This window comes from Protomyctophum bolini, assembly GCF_963924005.1.
Source record: "Protomyctophum bolini genome assembly, chromosome: 19".
In the NCBI taxonomy this organism is placed as follows: domain Eukaryota; kingdom Metazoa; phylum Chordata; class Actinopteri; order Myctophiformes; family Myctophidae; genus Protomyctophum; species Protomyctophum bolini.
The window spans coordinates 31,221,033-31,239,662 of record NC_137880.1 but is presented as its reverse complement, the minus strand read 5'-3'; the positions used below and the strand labels follow the sequence as shown (position 1 = coordinate 31,239,662).

The following is an 18,630-nucleotide window of genomic DNA, read 5'->3' as shown; positions in this document are numbered from 1 at the left end:
CTGAGAATTCTTATATATAGACTATGCTGTAATGTTGCTTATCCTATGTTAAAGTGATGCTTGAAGCTACAAAAAACACCATATCTAAAAAGTTTACATTTGTTTAGTGTGTGTACACAATATTCACATGAACACGTGAATCCATTTGATTCGATTACAGTTTGAATACATTCAACACTTTCTATGTCTGTCACACACACACACACACACACACACACACACACACACACACACACACACACACACACACACACACACACACACACACACACACACACACACACACACACACACACACACACACACACACACACACACACACACACACACACACACACACACACACACACACACACACACACGCTTTTATGAATATTTATTTCCATTTGAAACACATTTTAAATGAAGGACACCATCCGACAAGGCTACAATAGTGTACATTATGATTCAGAATATATCACCAATAAGCATCTTTAAAAGAAAGAATGAAACAGTTACAGCATTGGTCCAAATTATCTAGTATTCGTTTCTCAATTATATCTACTGTACCTGATATATACAGTATTGAGCCAACGTGACCGTATATAAAGAAACGGGTATTAACCAATCTTCTTTAACAGTGCTATAACCGTGCACAAGCTACAGCGCTTTTCCCCACTGCATACTCCTTGGAAAATCTGCATAAGTGACTTTAAAGTGCAAAGGGTTTGCAATATGTAGAAATGATAAATTACAATATAGTTACTGTACTTCAATGCCTATGTTCAGAATTGTACTGCTGCCCCCAGAAGGTAGGTTCCTGCTCACCACCAAGATATCCATTGAAAGCAGAGAGAAGCTATAGTATGTTAAGGTGAAAGAATGGTAGAAGTACATGACAGCATAAACAAGACTATGATCGACAGCTAAAATTAATCTGAAATTCCCTGTATTTCTTTTTTTTTACTCCTTCAAATCAGTATTAGTCATTTTCAACACCTTGTTCATCCATTTCAAAACACGTTGAACTCCTCAACTATATTATAAATGACATCATATTGTGAATACAAAAGTCGTGTGTCATTTTCAGACCCACCTCAGTATACGTCTTTACTTTAGTCGTTCCACTTCTGTACATACATGATGTGGCTACAACTTAAGTAAATCAGGAGGATAAAACAATACTTTGTTCTCGGCCATTGAAAAGCACACTTCAGCAATTCCACGCATAACAAGAATACACGTTTCAACAACTATACTGGTGTTTCTAAAGAGGATAGCAGGAAAAGTTATTATATAAATTATAACCTCAGGATGTTTTATATGGGAATTTTATATCACCATTTTGTTATAGTTATCTAAAGCATTAAACAATATAAATAAATTATGATCTAACATTAACAATGGTTTCTTACAAAATCCCCAAGTAGCCGCAAGTTTGTTTAACAATGTATATTAAAAATATAGAACAGATACCTACAGTACTCATGTATAAAAAATAACTAAAAAGTTGGATCATGCAATACAAATACAAAATAAACTAATAGACGATAAAATGCTACAATTAAACCAAAAAGACCCAGGAGAGTAAACCATGCAGCATTGTTCAATTTGTCCATTTTCTTGCTGATTAATATAATTTTAATCAATTTTCATTCCATCAGTCTAAGGCATTCTTGATTAAAAAATTAAATAGAAAATCTCTATTTGAAAAGTTGGAAGTCAATTAAAGGTTTTCCAAGAACAGGCATGGGATGATTGGGTGAGGGTGATACCAAAATTAAATTTGATTAAAAAAAAACTATCCATATACTGTTTCAGTCAAATTTATTAGGAATTCATTTTTCTAATAAAGGATGAGATAATAATTTAAATTTCTGATGCAACTTCGTGTGCAGCCAAGTAACCAAATCCAATCAAATATTAAACAATTTATCTCGTTTGCCCCCGACAATATTAAGAGCTCATTATTCAGTATGTTTATTTAAACCATAGCTAATCAGAGACAGATTAAATGTGGGTGTATCATTTTAAAATGGTTCAATTTAGGCATTAGGTAAGAGATGGCTAATTTGAGTTATGTTCTAAATAGCTGTGTTTAGTTAGGCGTGAGGTTAAATATGGTTAAGCTTATGTGTATGGTTAAAATGGCTGTGTTTACGTTATTAGGTTGAAAGGTTTAGTTATACGGTTTAAAATGGTTGTGTTTAGGTGTGGTTTTTGTATGGTCCAGATCAGGATAAGGATCTGAGAGGCCAGCCAGTTTACCTATGAGACTGTATGAACTCAATCTCCCAGGTTCAGTAGCCTAGGTTCCAGCCTGATTTGCTGCTTCCCGCGGATCTGAAAATGTCACTAGCGAGTGACAATTCAGAATCACGGAACGTAGCGATTCAGGCTGGAAGTTGGAACCCAGGCTACAGATTCAGAGCTTATATAAATTGGGTACCAATACCGGTTCAGGACCCACTATCTCATGTATTTAATTTGTTTCCATTATCTGCTCATTCTGCTGCCTGAGGAACAGTTAACAGAGAAAACAAATTTATAAGTGGTCAGTATGTACATACTGTATTGCCGTATGAAACCCAAATTAAACATTGTAATGAGGGCAAAATTAAGGCTTTTAACAACGTGTGATTTGTTTTTTCCCCCTTCTCTCCATTTTAAATGTTCTGTATCTGAGGGCAAGCCAGTGCATTCCAATGCCAGAGAGCTTGGGAGTTCACAGAGGATAATGGATGTCTGACAGGTGATGTGGTACAGCCTATAAGTAAATGCACTGCATTTTATCAGCAAAAAAGTAAAACATCATGAATACAGTACAAGAAAAAAAGAAAGCCTTTTCCTTGTGGGAGATGACTTTTTCCATTGAAAGAAAATGGATTCCCTCACTACAGTAGGTGTTAATGAGTCTTGAGGGGCTGTGGTGAGTTTGCGTTTAGGAGATGACACAGCCTGTATCTTTCTGAGGCTTCAAGTCAGGCTCTTTCACAGGCTTCACCTCCTCCTCCTGTTTGGGTTTGGCCTGGAGTCAAAGCAGCACAACATGGAATAGAGTTACCAACATAAGATGTGAAAAACGATCAGAAAACTCATGACGTAAAGTCGTAAACCTAATTTAATTATTTTTTTATTTCTGAAACGTATAAAGACCCTTTCTTCCCGTTTGTATGTTTATTGTCAAAATAAAGTTACCAACTATAACCAGGGAAGAATGAAGGGGGGTTCTGACTTCATATCATGCATATCCATTGCAGCTTAAAGGGATGTTGAACCTTGCCTTGTACAGTCAGCAAGCTGGGCAAGAGACTGCAAGTACAAATACTGTCGATCATCGTTATCTGTTGCTTCAGTGCTATGTGATAGGGATGCTCCGATCAGGAATCACCTGAAGCCGGAAAGCTTCGATACCGATCACCAATCAGATGTGGGAGAACGATATTTACTATTTATTGGGTAGAAATAAATGTAACTATAACAGCATTGTGGAACACCAAAATGGCCCCTAGAGGTCACTCAAGGACTGGCAAGAGATGCATCAATTTCAAAGTTCAGTGAAGACAAACATATTAATGTCAACAAATAAAAGGCAATATAATGCCTCTAAACATTGGCTTGCAGTTGCATTATTGCACATAGCCTAAATGCAACAATGATATTAGGCATGCCACTAAAATAAAGTAGCCTAGTGTGGCTTATAAAACAGACATCGCTGAAGCGCTCGCTCAGCACTTGTGCAAGGTACAGAGGGAGGTAAGTACTAGTGAAAGTGGAGAGGGCAGGAAATCTAAACTTCCTTGTTGGTGTTCCAATGTGTTCTTTCATAAGGTTTCTGTGTGTGAAATGAATACACTGGTAGAGCAACATCTGAAAAGTATGTACGTGCTGGGGGAGTATAACAGGTAGCTGGGCTCAACGTGAGAGAGTAGTTGTTAGGATCCGAGGACTTTTTTAGTGAAGCCTGATTTTGACTTTCTTTGTCACACCACAGTGTTGATCGACAATTCCACATACAAGTTGTCTTGACCTGCATAGTAGACATTTTGATGGGTTCTCTGCCCCTTTCTTTTCTCCATCTGTGGTGAGTTTAAGAAACCGCCAGAACCCCGATTGTAGCATGACTACTCTGCAATCGAGGAAAGTAGAGGAAGTAGTGATTCCATTCTCATGACTAATTCTCAATACTAATAGAATTAGGTTTCATTATATAAGTTTAGGTTGGAACATCCAGTTCCTCAATCACTAACAAAGAAGTATTATTTGGACTCACAGTATATCACAACAAGGTTCTTCTAAAATTCAACATAACTTTAACCACATTGCTATTCTGAGTTATAGTAGGCTTCAGCGAACATCCACAATAAAGGAAAATTATTATTAACATTGAACGGAAATAGCAGACCTAAAGTACAAGAGCTCACATCACGTTGTAGATTGGCCATTTGACATACAACAAAGTATATAGAAAGTTTGTGTCGTTAAAAAATACACTAAGCCACATTGTAGTACCTTGTCGTTTTTGGCCCCCTTGGTGAGGTCAAAGGTGGCATAGACCTCAGGAGTGCATTGCTCACTGAGGGCTGGTAGCTCAAAGGCAAGAGGCTCTGCCAGGCCATAGCTGGCCTTCAACTCCAACTGTGGCGCCTCGGCTGGGACCTTGTGGAAGTATCTGGATGCATGTAAAATAATACATATTAAAGTGTTATTAAAAATGTAGGTAATTTGGTAGAAGTTATTATTTTTTTAAATAGAAGGGAAAAAAAAGTAAATGTGCTGAACATATGTCTGGACCAATTGGATCTCTGTGCTGGGATTTTGCCACATTAAGCAGCCTTGTGTGCTTTTAAATGAATGCAAGTATGCATTTAGCAGATGCCATCATCCAGAAAGAAAAGGTGCAATAAATGGTTTATATTTGTCAACAAATATAAGAATGTTACCACATGTGTGGGTTACTTTATATTGTCCCTAGTAGAAGAGTATAGCAGATACACTTTCACATATGCATGCCATGATATTATTGTCAGTTCACACGGAAATTTGTCTTGCGACCCAGCAGCCCTGACGCACGTCTTTATTAACTGCCCTGTTTTTAAGCATACGCACCATGTTTTTGTATGCAGAAGTATTTGTCTGCCAAAGTCAACAGTTTTCTGCATGGACTGAGATGTCTTCACATTTGCACATTAGGGCTGCGCAATATTCAGTATTATTATTACATCGACACTGTGATATATACCGGTACATGTATCAGCTGGGATATTCGATGTTTATGGTGTGGACTATGTATCGTCTTTGCCGTTCTATTAATGACCTTTACCCGCTTACTTATTACATAAACATTACTGATACTCATTGATCAAAAAGCTCATGATGCATTTTGTGAGAGCACCAATATTTTTTCGACCGAGGTATTTACGTAGTCAAATATCTCAGGATATTTTATTTTGTCCACCAATATCGCCCAACCCTACAACGTGTTCCGTCTGAAATGTATGACTCACATGAAACCGTTCTCTCGTTGGCATTTCTCCAAGGTGTTCTTAATGAGGCTTCCCAACTTGAGGAAGAAAAGCTGTTCCGAGGGTTTGGCTGTGCTCCCCGGGCCTTTGGTCTGCCGGTAGTCTTTACACAGGGCCTCGGCACGGGAGTAACCTAAAGCAATGACATCATGCCCAGAACACGCACAGCAGGCAGACGTGGCGGACGAGAAGTGAGAAGGGGAAACATGGACAGAACAGAATGTGAGCAAAGCAACGGCAACGCTTACACTTGATGGCCTCATCCTATCATGTATTGATCTCGGACCTCAATGTAAGCCAATAGAAATATACAGCTTATGTGCACATGCATTCTACAGACTACACCGTAAAAGTCTTTATTTAACTCAGAGGGTGTACAAATGATTTGGTTCCATTTGTACACTCGAGAGTCAAGAGTTTAATTAACATGAGAATTGACAGTTGAATCTGTACATACTAAATGGAATACCTTGATTATTACACATACTGTGCTGATAAGTTGAGTAGAAATGAACGCATGCATGCAGACTGCAGAGTATGTTTGCACCACAATCATGCACACACACACACAACCTACATGTTTCTAGTCATCTTTCTCTGAAATTAGACTGTGACGTTTTGTATACAGTATGCAGCGCATACGCACGGTTCTAGGAATCTCGCCTTTTCCCTAGACGTACTTACACTTCTCAGCTTCTTGGAGCGATCTAATAGATTCTCCACACTTGTCGCTTGCCAGCAAAGTCTGTCCATGATAGCAATATGCCTGCCAACAGAAGGTATTTCCATAAATAAAAAGAAACATTGTTTGCATAAGAAAGTGTGCTCTTTCCCTCTCACAGCTGGGACTCCAAACAGGGCTGAAAAATGGTCAAAACATGCCATATACAAGGCCAAGGGCCGATGAGCTGCCCAGAAAGAACTGAGCTGTTATTAGTCTTTTAGTCTAATGTTGCAAAACTGGACCCGAGGGTGAACAATGTCCAAATGGTTGGGTAGGTAAGTAACTAGGTCGAAGTGCCCTATTGTTGGTAATCAGCCCAACAAGGGTGTCTATCCCCTTTTCCAAGACTAGACCCCTGGGAGATGGAGCTGAGGTGGAGCGTCATACCTACCATCAGCTCCCAGTAACGACTTATTATAGGTACCCAAGCTCTGCTTCTTCTCATATGCCGAAATGTTTTTCAAAATGGTAAAGATTTTAAGGTAGAAACACCAGCTTCAAAAGGTTAGAAAACAATTCTGCTTGTTTGATAGTGATTTATATATAACAATGTTGATATTTCAGCAGTGATACATACATAATTATTACTAATTCATATGCCAGCACTGATTATAGCATGACATTTCCTCACATCACACTACACTTTTGTGTGATTAAAAATATGAATAACAAATTCAGTATTATGCAGCGAGACCTCAATACCAAAGAATGTAGACACATATTGGAGGTTAATATCAGTCTATCTTTAGAGATTCAGGTGGCGATTATTATAAAACGAAATAACCATGTGCATGATGGACTTACATAGGCCATGTAAAAGTGCTGCTTCAGTTGAAGGTATTTCCTCCACTTGCTGCTGCACTCTGGCTCCAAGGTGTTCAACGTATGATCTGAGGAGATGGGCACGATAATGAACCATTATGTTGCATGCAATGGAAACAGCTTTGCTGTCTTACTGTGTAAACCCGATATATTTGACAGAAAGTGGGGTTAATATGAACATATTACATAAGCACCCAGAGTAGTAATGTTTGTAAAAATGAAGCATACATCACTACAGCAAAAACACTGACCGGCTTTCTGATAGAAGTTTGCCGTCTCAAACGACAAAGCTGCAACGAGTGTAGCATTATGCTTCAGTTCAATCGCTCTGGCAATTGTCACTGTGTAAAAGACAGGGGAAATGCAGGATGGATAAGAGCCAGAGACAAGATAGGAAAAAAACATTGATATAAACAGTATATTTGATAGCATATCATAGCATATTATCCGAGTAGCCAGCAGCAATGCTGTGTATGTGTATGATTCAGCAATGAATCATACACTTTACTATGGCTGAGCTGATAAGTGATTCTAAGGCGTCCAAATTGACCAGAGAAAAGACAGACATTACTTTATTTGATTGATTTATTTATTCATTTTAATGATCTGCTACTATATCCTAGCTATGGCTGCAATGGCAATTAACTTTTGTTATGATTTATAATGGCTAGTAACTGTAGTGCTGTGCTGTACCTTCCTGTGCTTCTGCTTGACACTGGATGATGTAGGCATCGATAACTCGCGGCTCCAGGTCTCTGCCCTTCTCAGCTGGGGTGATAAGACGGGGGATGTGGACCTCCTGTGATAAACACACCAGGCATATAAGGTTTCAACAGTCTGCTGAGGCTAAGACAGGAGACATGGAAAAACCCTGTAAAACTCAAAGGAAATGTAATTTAAGGTAAATCAGTGTTATATATGCACATATTGTACATTCTAATATCTTGTCTGATGCAGGACTAATATACAGTAAACTTTTGCAGGACGCTTCAGTAATGTACTTAATGTACTTAAGTAAGTACACATTTTTCACCTTGAGGTTTTTGAATATGCCAGCAGCAACCTTCAGGCTACGGTGGACATCTTTTGCTTCTGCCTCCGTTACGCTGTCAAAGATGCAAAAACAGTAATGTTTGCAAGTATCCGTCAATGCCAAATACAGTGGGCTCATGTTGATGAGCATTTATCAGATCAACAGACAATACATGATAGAAGTAAACAAGACATACTTCTCCTTCCCTGCTAGTCGTGAGGCAAACTTGGTGTACCAGAGTGCCACGTTGAAGGCCATGGAAACCAGTTCAAAGATGGCATCCTGCTGAGCACTACAGGGAGACAAAAATGGGAAAACAAACAGGGTGGTCAGTTATGAGGATGGAAAATTGCCACCAGCCACAGTTCAAAATGACCTAGACTAGCTTTTGTATTTGAGAGCAGGGCAGAGAGCAACTCGATTTTGATTTGGCAAAAGAGAAATAAACAAGAAAAATTTGCTCCTCAGGGGAGGTACTGTAGCTTATTGTGGGCCAGCAATGTTTCACGGCAATCCGACGGTGCGTTCATGATTTGAGGCATTTTGTTGTCCAACAGTGCTGTACATTAGCCGCTCACATAAATCTGCCTGGCCCTACGAGGCCGATTTGTAGGGAAAATGTAGGGTGGCATTTCTTCCGTGGCCTAGTTGGAATGTGCGTGCAAAGTTTCATGGCAATCGGAATGCTGTGTTCATGGTTTGAGGCATTTTGTTCAAAATGAGCCACTCCTGCAAACTTTGGAAGCCAATCTTAGTCAATCAGGAAAGAATATGAAGAATTGTACAGAATTTGTACGAGTAATCGCTCTTTATTTCTTTTTGCGGAAATCGACCTTTAAGTGGCGTTATAATAACTGTCCGATTTGAGGGTAAAAACAGCCCATTGGTCCTATGGAGTCAATAAGGCAAGGGCCTCTTGAATAGGGCTGGGTGATATCACTTCGAATCAATATCATGAATATTTTAAACTTTTGCCTCGATTATGTGATTCACAATCTTTTTTCTACAAGCTCAAAAGCATTTTGAGCTCGTTTCTATTGTGTTGTTTTTGCTGTTTTCACCAGATCTGTATAATACCGGGTTAATAGATTTATCAGACAAATCGATTATTTTGTAGATTATAAAAATAATCTATTAGAATGTAACGTTGTGTCAATTATTTGATAGAAAAAAAATGAAAGACCATGCTTGTAGATTATAATCCACATGAGCAAGATCAGTTAAGTCAGTTATTTGGTTCTAAATATCGGTTTAGAGGTAGCCTATTTTCAGTTAATCACCGAGCCCTACACAGGGGTACTGGTTGGCTCCTTATATGCACGTTCCTGCATCCTCCATCAGTGGACTTTCAACTAAGAAGTATTGGTACTTGACCACTTTCAACCTGGTGTCCATATTTCGGGCATGGGTGAACGTTTTTTTCTTTCTTTTTACTTTTTGAAAAAAAAAATTGCTGATCTACAAGGTCACATAATGTCACTTCGCAGACTTGAAGATAGGCTATTTTCTCTGCGTGACAGTGTCGTACGATGAATTATGTGTCCAGTGTGTGCAGATTTACCTCGGTGTGTTTCCTTGTAAGGTGTCTGTCCACTTGAAATTCTGAATAAATCTCATCTTGTTCTCCTGTGTTGTTCCATCCAGAGACGCAATGAAGCCTATTGTACAATAAACCAGTCAAAATAGTAGCAACGCAGTCACCAAAAATAAATGCAACGTTGGAGGACAAAAAAAAAACCCAAAAAAACTATTGCATAAAACACTGCTTGAGTGCACTGTATCTTAACTCTTCATCACTGTAAAACTTTAAGCACTTCATTACATACATAGCTCAAATTTATTGTAGACCATTTCTATCTCTTTAACTCTTGAGTGTTCAAATGGAAAGAACGGACCCGTTAGGGTCCATTTGGTTCCATTTGTACACTCAGAGTTACAGACCCATAAGGGTCCTTGTGTTTCCAAACTATCATTTAGCTGGGCATCCCCTGGAACAACCTCAAGGACCCCTGTGGGTCCTCAGACCCCACTTTTTAACTAGACAAACAAAAAGTGTTCATAATTGTCATACCAACATGGCGTGTGGGTGGAGAACAATGGCACTATCATTATGATTCAGAGTGAAATGTCTTTTGTCATATACATTGAATATGGGCACAACATTGAGTTATAGAATTTCTTATTTACCCACATTCCTTACTGCCTCCCATTGACGCGATTTCTAATAGTGTATAGATTTTTCATCACTTACTAATATCAAGAATTTATATTAAGCTTGTATTATACTTTTAAGAAAACTAAATATTGGCTCTCACCTAATACCAGGTCTAATTCACATACAGTTTCACTATCTTCTTTTTTTTATATCTTGTCTCAGTTGGATGACTTGATTGAATCATGCCATTTACATATCTATAGTCAGTGTATGGCGTCTATCTTGACAAACGTATGACGCCGAGAGGCTAAAGCGGGGAAACGTTTTAGCTGTCAGACTCGCTGCTTTAGTCGTTGTCTGCATGTTAATCACTGCTCCAGGCCAGGGTACTGCTTTTGTTATATTTTATTAAAGTTAGAACAGTTCATTACCACAGCATAGTAAAAAGAGATTGCGGTCAACGAAGTTGGACCTTCCCCGTTCTCCCCCTCTCTCCTTCCATTTATGAAATGCCGCCTCGCGAACAGCTGACTTTACTATGAGTGACGTAGGCTAGTAGCACGCAACACCACATGACCCATATAACTGTCTCCAACAGTCAGGAATGTCTGTTACAACAGAACTAAAATTAGTCTGTGTGTTGAAATTATTATTATTCTGCGCATTTTTGCGATGATCTTGTTTCCATAAATTCCTTTGGCTCCAAATAAAAGACCGGGACCCTGGTAATGCTTCTGGAGCTCTGATTTCTCTCTACATATTTTTCCGGAACAAATATCATATTACTCCTGTTCTTGACTCACTGCACTGGTTACCAGTCGTGTTCCAGTGGCATTTCCAGGAATTACATTTTGGGCAGGCAAGATGTGTTAATTGTCGTCTCCCCGCGCAAAATCGTAGCACTAAAAGGTTTTCAAAGAGATATACCTGCCAGACGAGTAGGATACAAAGGCTGAAATGCATGCATTTACATTCCAATGGGTGATTGAGGGTCGCGCTCTACCGGAAAGGCCACTCAGCTGTCCACTAATAGTTCTCACTTCTCAGGTCTTGTTTATGTCCTCTCTCTTTTCTCATTGTATGGAATTTGGCCAGGCCAGAAATGGATTTGGACAGGCGGATGCCTTATTGTAGATACAATAAGGCATAATAATAATAATTAACTTGTTTGTTTTTAAATCACTAAACGGACTGGCACCGGGGCATATTTCTCACCTCTTGTCCCCACATACTGTACCTTCCCGTAATCTTAGATCAGCAGACAAAGTTTGACCCCCACCCCAACACAAAGCTGGTGACGGCTTTCGCTGCTAGCTACCACTGGAAATTAGATTTCAGACTTTTAAAAACTGACTATTATAGAAAGGCTTTTAATGAACATCTAGTTTCTGCTTTCTCTTTTTTTATCATGTTTTCCATTATTTTTGTATTGCTCTTTTGTTTTTGTTAATTTCCATTGTTGATTTGAATTGCCTGTTTATGTATTGTATGTGAAGCACTTTGTAAACTTTTTTTTTTTTTTGAAAAGTGCTATACAAATAGTTATTATTACTTGTCTTTCTCTAAAGTGGCATGAACCCTAGTCAGCCAACTACTGGGCAAATGGTCACCTTGTAAGAGGGAGAAGTAGGCATCTGTAGCACTTTTCATGATCTCATGATCGCAGGTGACATCAGTGAACATCTCCAGTAGCCGAGCTCTGGTTGTCCTCAAATCACTTGTTATACATTAATAAAAAAAGCAAATAAAATATAACAGTCAGTCAGTATTCATACTCATAGTTAGTGTTTCATTACGCTGCTACACAACCATCTTGCACGGCAAACAGGATTTTGAGATAAAATGAGTGACACCGTTGCAATGAGTCGAATTAATAGAAATGTGTAATAGGAGAATAAAATATATAGAAAAAATGTGTCATGACCTTTATCTGCTTGACACACAGTGTACATGTGGTGACTCACTCACGTAAGCATAATTCATATCTGTGATACGATGACCATCAACTATGTTATTAGAGACTGTGCACAATGATACTATAGATGTTCTATTCCTATCTGTTCTTGTCCTTGTCTCATATCTTCTGGCCTCGTAATGTGTCCAATACTGTATATTCTCTATTATGTATGTATTAAACTTCAGCGTGAGCTTGTGTGATACTGAGTGGTGTCATCATGTTCTCTGTGCACGTGACTCAACTGAAACGTCACCACACAGGTAGACTCTTTAGGGACCAAATGTTTGGTCAACTGAAATCACAACAATAAGTTACATCAATATTAATGTGTAAGTATTTTTTTATTTTCTATAATTTTTATCCCACGATTTTGTAACCCATTTTTCACCCGTGTCAATTATCTAATGTGATCCTGGGCTCTACACACCCTCCACCAACCTAGTCCACATATATCGGGGACATGGGGAGAGCAACGGACTTGAACTCATGCTTCCTTCATGCCTGATTGTCCAAGTTGCTCCTTTCCACCTGACAGGGGGGAGTTTCCCTGGTTGGACGTAGCGTGTGGAAGGAACACGTTATTCCAACCAGTATCTTTCCCCTCCATCAGGCGCCCCGGCTGCGCCAGGGGGAGGCAGTTTAGAGACCAAGATTACTGCAATGTGTAAGTCTTAATGGCGTTGTGTACAGTACACGAAATATGGATAGGATACACAGTAAAATCCAGTGTTAATGTATCCATTTATGTACAAAATGTAACCAAATGGACTATTATTGGTCACACTTACACTACTAGAGTTAACAGCCAGGATTTCAGCATCATGCAATGCATTCATTTCTAACTATATACTACTACATACTTGCATATCTTATTGGCAGCAGGGCTTCCAGCCACTCCATAAAAGTTGAAGGAAACCGGCGCAGTGGCCTTCAGTGGATTTCTGTGGAACCAATGTGCCATCCTGTGGGTTGGACGATGAAGACACACCTAGAAGCTTCTGAGGAAGAAGCAGAGAAACAGTTCTCTTTGAAATCTCATCTCGCAGCCATTACCTGCTGAACTGGTCTCAACAACAGAAACGAGTTAGAGACGAGTTTCGGATTGATCTTGGACAGCAGTATTTACTCAAATGTTCAGCCAATGTCTCTAGTCGAACCAGGAGAAAAAGCTACTACGTTTAGACATGATTTTCTGGCCCGTTTCGCTGTGATGCTAAGGAGCTAATGCGCTAGTTAGCCCCTTTACTCGTGTCCACTTGGCAAATAATAGACAAAAACACTTCCATGGACTGTTTCTGTGGTGATGATAATGTTGAAAACCACTTTCAATTTATTTGCCTAATGTAGGACAAAAATACCTTACGTAATCTACAGGAAACGTGACAGCTAACATTAGCATGTTGAGACGTATACAGTTTAATGGAAATCAAACTAGGCCTCCTGGCATCTGGCTTAGTGTGCCGCTAAACACTGAGGGAAGATAGTCACAAAACAAGTATAAAAGTATTGCGTGTTGACCACTGTTACCTTAGCACAACAAAACAGCGCCGTGGGGTCCGTTTAAAGCCCTTTTGGAAACTCTGACAGACAATAATTGACTTCCGGAAATAAACACGAATGGGTTGTATCCAATCACACGGCAGTACTGAGTCATGTGATCTATGTGTAAGAAAATACGAGACGGATCTGTGATCAGTGACAGCATTGTGGTTTCTTTACACACAGTCTACTATGGTTGTGGTTGTTCAGGGCTTGTTTGGCCGTTTACTGAGAAATACTGATCTGTGATCAGCGTTGTCTTGTGTTCAGAGCTTGTTTGTTTACCGATTTTTATCATGATCACAGTCCAAAAACCTCCTCTCTGGAGTGAAACACGCCCTTGGAATGAAAAACATGATCATCCCACAATGATCATGTTTCATAGGCGGACAGATATAATAAGTCAAAGCCAATCTGAGAACCCATCGTCAAAAAAATAAAAGGAAAAACAGCTCCTTCTTTTCCTACGAATGCCTGTTATTATTTTACAATAGGATGGAGAAAAGCTGTGTTTATATTGTGTTGTGTAAAGACAGACGCAGTGAAAGAATCAACCATTTTTATTTTCCCACTTTGGCAATGATTGGGGTGATGTGAAAATAGAGAAATTAACAATAATTTCACAGACAATAAACAAAGATTTGGTCTGACTCTGAACAATTATGTACACCTCACACACCGAGTCAAGAATTCCCCACAAACACAGTAAGTTACCTTTCATAAAGATGTCCATGGATGAACAACAGCGAAGAGAAACAACCCAAACCAAATCTAATAAGGCTCATAACGAATAGATTGTGCTTTGCAAAAAGATTTGAAAAAGAAAAGAAAGGGAATACAGTATAGATGTTAAGAGCAATGAATCGTTCTAATTTCACATTTGTTTATCACATTGACCCATAACCAATAAGGCACATATACATATTTACAATTTGAAGGGCAAAATAAACTGTCCATAACTAATAAACGTCATGGACAGCCACGAAATATACAGGGTTGTCAAGTGTTTTGCATAAAATGTAACCACTAGAACAAAATGTAACCACTTGGTTACATTTGGAGACTGTTCTACTTGGACATGTCTTCAGTAGTGGACCCAAGGACATAGGAGTAAATTGAACCACTTGAACACCAGCATCCTTATAGCCAAGAATAGCAGATCTACACGCTTGAAACACGATCTGCAATTTTTGGATAAAGGGAAAAGTAAAGAGGGTTTAAGAGCCCCCTTGACTTAAAGCGTTTAATACTGAGGATTTTAAAGTGTATGGCAATAGTGGAATGATGATCAACATGTTCCCGTTTGACCAGACTACCCTTACAAAGTCCATCTGCATAAAGGCCAAAGGCCTTCACATGGTTTTAATTAAGTCCCTGGGGAAAGAAATGCCACGATCAAGAGTTGATGACATATTCATATGCAATACCAGCAAGGCCACATCTACGTAACTCTTAAAATATGAATTAACATTTTGTCAAGTTTTGGCAACACCATAACAACAAGAAATGTATGCACATATGACATCATTTAGCTTACATTACTGTTTTTACTTTGTTTTTCTTTACATTATATGCCAGTAAAAGTCCATGTGTTGTATGCTTTATGATTCAGTGTGTCATGTAAATTCTACAAGTGCCTGGAACAGCTAAAGATAATGCTTTTCTATTAAGAATAATGTATTAAATTTTGGTCACAAAATCAAGACATATGCTAGCATATCTTCAACTAAATGATGTGCAAATGTACAAAAACAAACGTTGTTTGCCAAACCCAAATTTGAACAAAGTCTCCACAAGGTTCACTCATTCCTATCACACAGCAAACAGTGACAGTCATGAATCGATATCAGTCAGTTCTCATCAGAGCCGGCAAGAAATGTGTTCAAGTTTAGTGAGATGTGTGCACATTATTTTACTTCTCCATTCAGTCGTACACACACACACACACACGCGCGCACACACACACACACACACACACACACACACACACACACACACTCACACACTCACACTCACTTTCTAAATGGAGAGGTAAAACCACTGTTCCCAACTCCCTCAATACCCAGTTAACAATGGAAACAAACAGAAAGTTACGTACATTCAGTAACATAAAAGGCCATTTGAATGTCCATCTCATACATTTTGTAGGTGAGGTCAACAGTCTACAAAGGCATCACTGGCTCAAAAGCAACAAGTTAAACTTGCAAGAATTACAACTTAAATGTGTGCAATACATTGATGATTGTCCTATAAGTAAACCCTACATATGGGTGTATGCATTAATGTGCATTTTTGATTGTCCCACTTAAAGTTGTACCATAAAAAGCAATCACATGTGTAAATATATTGCATCGGAACATTTGTAATTCAATATTCTGCACTTCCCGTGATTTAAACATGTCACACACAAGTGAGACAAGATTTTCTTTTGCAGTATGCATGTCATTAACATGTCAACATGTCAACATACACTTTATCCTCACCTCCTACTAGTCCTACATTGACATCATCAATATGTCTTTGTTTATGCCACGTCCAGAGAAACCTGACACTGAAATAATGTCCATGCATGGCACACATGACGCAACACACAAGGAACGTCTTTGGCAACTGCGTAGCTTTGGTGATGAAACAAGTATTTTGAAAACTAATCTCGATGCCTAGCTGCATAAACACACACAACATTCTCCGACCTCATTTGGTCCTAACTCCTAACCCTTGGAAGACCTCCCTCGCTGAAAGAAAACATAAACATTACGGAAAAGTCAACACAGTGGAACCCTGAAAATCCATGTGTATGAATGGCTGGCACATCTTCCACAGCATACCAACAACAAAGTTTTATCCGTAACATTTCTCAATGGGGTGAACGCGCAGATCACAGGCGCTTGGAATAGTTTTTACACAGGACTTGGTCTCGAACGTCTCCCCATCCACCGTTCTTCATGTGCGGCTTGTGGTCCACTGGTTCCGTGCCGCTCAGGACAAGAGATGGAGGGAAGAGGCTATCTTTGGCCTTTAGGAGGGATTCCTCTGCCTTCTGCAAGGCCCATTCAGGCCTGCAGTTTTCCTTCTGATGCAGGCCGCAGTCTCCTGTGTGGAGAACCCTGGACCCCTGGGCCACCAGGACCTTGATGGGCTTTGATATGCAAGTCCCCGAGAGACGCTGCAGGGTCCAGTCCCAGTTGTAGTCGTCGTAGGTGCAGAAGTCGTTGCTGCAGCCCATCAGCTTGTAGTACGTGTCTTTGGAGACGCCCATGCCAATGTTGTGCTTGGTGGACATCCACCCAGTGGTCAGCACCTTATTGGACACAGTGGCGAAGTCGACGAAGGGCTCGTGGTTCCCCAAAGCCAACATGTCACAGTCCGCGCAGCTGCTCTTCCTGTGCTCCACCATCAACTTGTAGAGATGGTAGAAGTCGGGTAGGATGAAGTTGTCCTCCTCCAGGAAGACCGCGAAGCCGCTGTAGCCCTGCATAGCCTGCACTCGCTCCCACACAAAGTGCATTTTCCACCACCAGTGGTGCTTGGTCTGCGTGATGGAGGCTTCCCTGTAGTGTCCATACGAGTCAGGGTGCTCCGCGTTGAGGCATCCTGTTTTCAGGGCCTCGGCCTTGGCTATGTCTCGAGGGCAGTCCTTTGGATCCTGCCCAGGAAACTCACTGGGATACAGCTGAGTGCTGAAAGGGAAATAGATTTGCAGTACTTTGCAGAAAGTTATCCCCTGCACAATGGAGTTGATTTCCTGTGAAAAATAGTCATGGCTGAAAATAAGGAGGAAACTGTGGACCTCGGCAGCGTTCTCCAACGACTTGATGAGTATTCTGAGGTATTCAGGTCTGTTATGGACCTGTACAACCAACACCAGGTTCGGGTCCCCTGGAAACTTATCCGCATTGAGAATGTTCTGTTTGTAATTGGCACTATAAACGGACTGAGTCAATTCTGGCACAGAACCAAAATTAAACTTAAGTATGTCACCCGATTGTCGACCCTGGCTTTCCTGTGCCGAAGTATTGGGTCTAGGTCTTTCATCATCAGACATTATTAATACACGTGTAGTAAACATGAGAGTCACAATAACTATGAAGGAAATACCCAGCAAAGTGAGCAGATTCCTCTTGTTTATTCTGAACCTCATGTTCGCGTCGAGTATCTTTGGATTAAATAATAACGGTTTTGAATCACGTACAAATCGAGAGCTTCATTGTGAACACTTTTATTCCGTGTTCCGTCGTGTTTCTCCCTGTAGTAAACGAAACTCCCGGCGCTTCACAAGTCTTGGCGAGCGACACGAGTCGTAAATAAAGTGTCAAAAGTTCCTTGGTGGCTTTCTTTCGCCGGCTCGATTGTGTCCAAATGTTGAGAACGGAGTCATCTGCGATACAATAGCCGCTCCATTCTGCCACTTTAGCACCTGTAAAAACATCAGAAGTGTCACGGTGTACACGGAGAGGCAGCGTACTGCCATTTAAATAAAGTTTTAAAACAATCTAATTCACTTTCGTTAAGTTTACTTACCAAACGTAGGTGTCATGTGTCAGTGCAGGCTGGCTGCGCTCATACCAGGAAGAGACTAATAGGACTATGGACCATCTTCTGGTTCGACTACAGTGACTTATTGACTGCTGACGTGTACAATCCAGCCAACGGGAACAGACAGGCCGGGTTCCTGTTCAACGAATCGCTGGTCTACCTATAGTCGTGTAATGTGAGACTGCTAGAACCTACATGAAGTGTAGTAGCCTACAGCCCTCCCTCCCTGTAGGACCATCTGAACAACATGGAAGGAAGGAAGGAAAGAAAGAAAGAAAGAAATCATTTAATGTATATAGGCCTACTGGGCTAAATATATCTGAAACGAGTCAGACTCATGGCCATTGGCCTATGTAATAA

At 40.0% G+C, this 18,630-nt stretch overlaps 2 protein-coding genes across 3 annotated transcripts; both read right to left on the bottom strand.

Annotated features, from left to right (window-relative positions):
- Window positions 1–362: 362 nt before the first annotated feature.
- brox (BRO1 domain and CAAX motif containing) lies at window positions 363–13,828 on the bottom strand. 2 transcript variants are annotated; one of them, XM_080790627.1, is made up of 13 exons: window positions 13,723–13,828; window positions 13,056–13,193; window positions 11,849–11,955; window positions 9,645–9,741; window positions 8,280–8,375; window positions 8,084–8,156; window positions 7,744–7,849; window positions 7,302–7,391; window positions 7,033–7,118; window positions 6,189–6,270; window positions 5,487–5,637; window positions 4,492–4,651; window positions 363–3,007 (listed from the first exon to the last, which is right to left on the bottom strand). In XM_080790627.1, exons 2-13 carry the CDS (start codon window positions 13,154–13,156, stop codon window positions 2,921–2,923), a joined length of 1,236 nt encoding a protein of 411 aa, XP_080646753.1. In that variant the 5' UTR covers window positions 13,157–13,193; window positions 13,723–13,828; the 3' UTR covers window positions 363–2,920. The 2 variants fall into 2 exon arrangements, with proteins under 2 accessions (XP_080646753.1, XP_080646754.1); XM_080790628.1 differs by having other exon boundaries at window positions 13,056–13,190; window positions 13,723–13,808.
- A 451-nt stretch (window positions 13,829–14,279) lies between these two features.
- Window positions 14,280–18,361, bottom strand: LOC308333866 (alpha-1,6-mannosyl-glycoprotein 2-beta-N-acetylglucosaminyltransferase). Its single transcript, XM_080790375.1, has 2 exons — window positions 18,256–18,361; window positions 14,280–18,151 (listed from the first exon to the last, which is right to left on the bottom strand). Exon 2 carries the CDS (start codon window positions 17,873–17,875, stop codon window positions 16,613–16,615), a length of 1,263 nt encoding a protein of 420 aa, XP_080646501.1. The 5' UTR covers window positions 17,876–18,151; window positions 18,256–18,361; the 3' UTR covers window positions 14,280–16,612.
- Window positions 18,362–18,630: the final 269 nt, after the last annotated feature.

Bases quoted from the DNA above. Each gene is read 5' to 3' on its own strand.
- brox (XM_080790627.1), bottom strand. From the start codon at position 13,156: ATGGCACATTGGTTCCACAGAAATCCACTGAAGGCCACTGCGCCGGTT. The intron at 8,376-9,644 runs GTAAATCTGCAC...GTCTCCCTGTAG, and splicing joins TTACAAGGAAACACACCGAG to TGCTCAGCAGGATGCCATCT. The intron at 7,392-7,743 runs GTACAGCACAGC...TCTTTTACACAG, and splicing joins TCAAGCAGAAGCACAGGAAG to TGACAATTGCCAGAGCGATT.
- LOC308333866 (XM_080790375.1), bottom strand. From the start codon at position 17,875: ATGAGGTTCAGAATAAACAAGAGGAATCTGCTCACTTTGCTGGGTATT.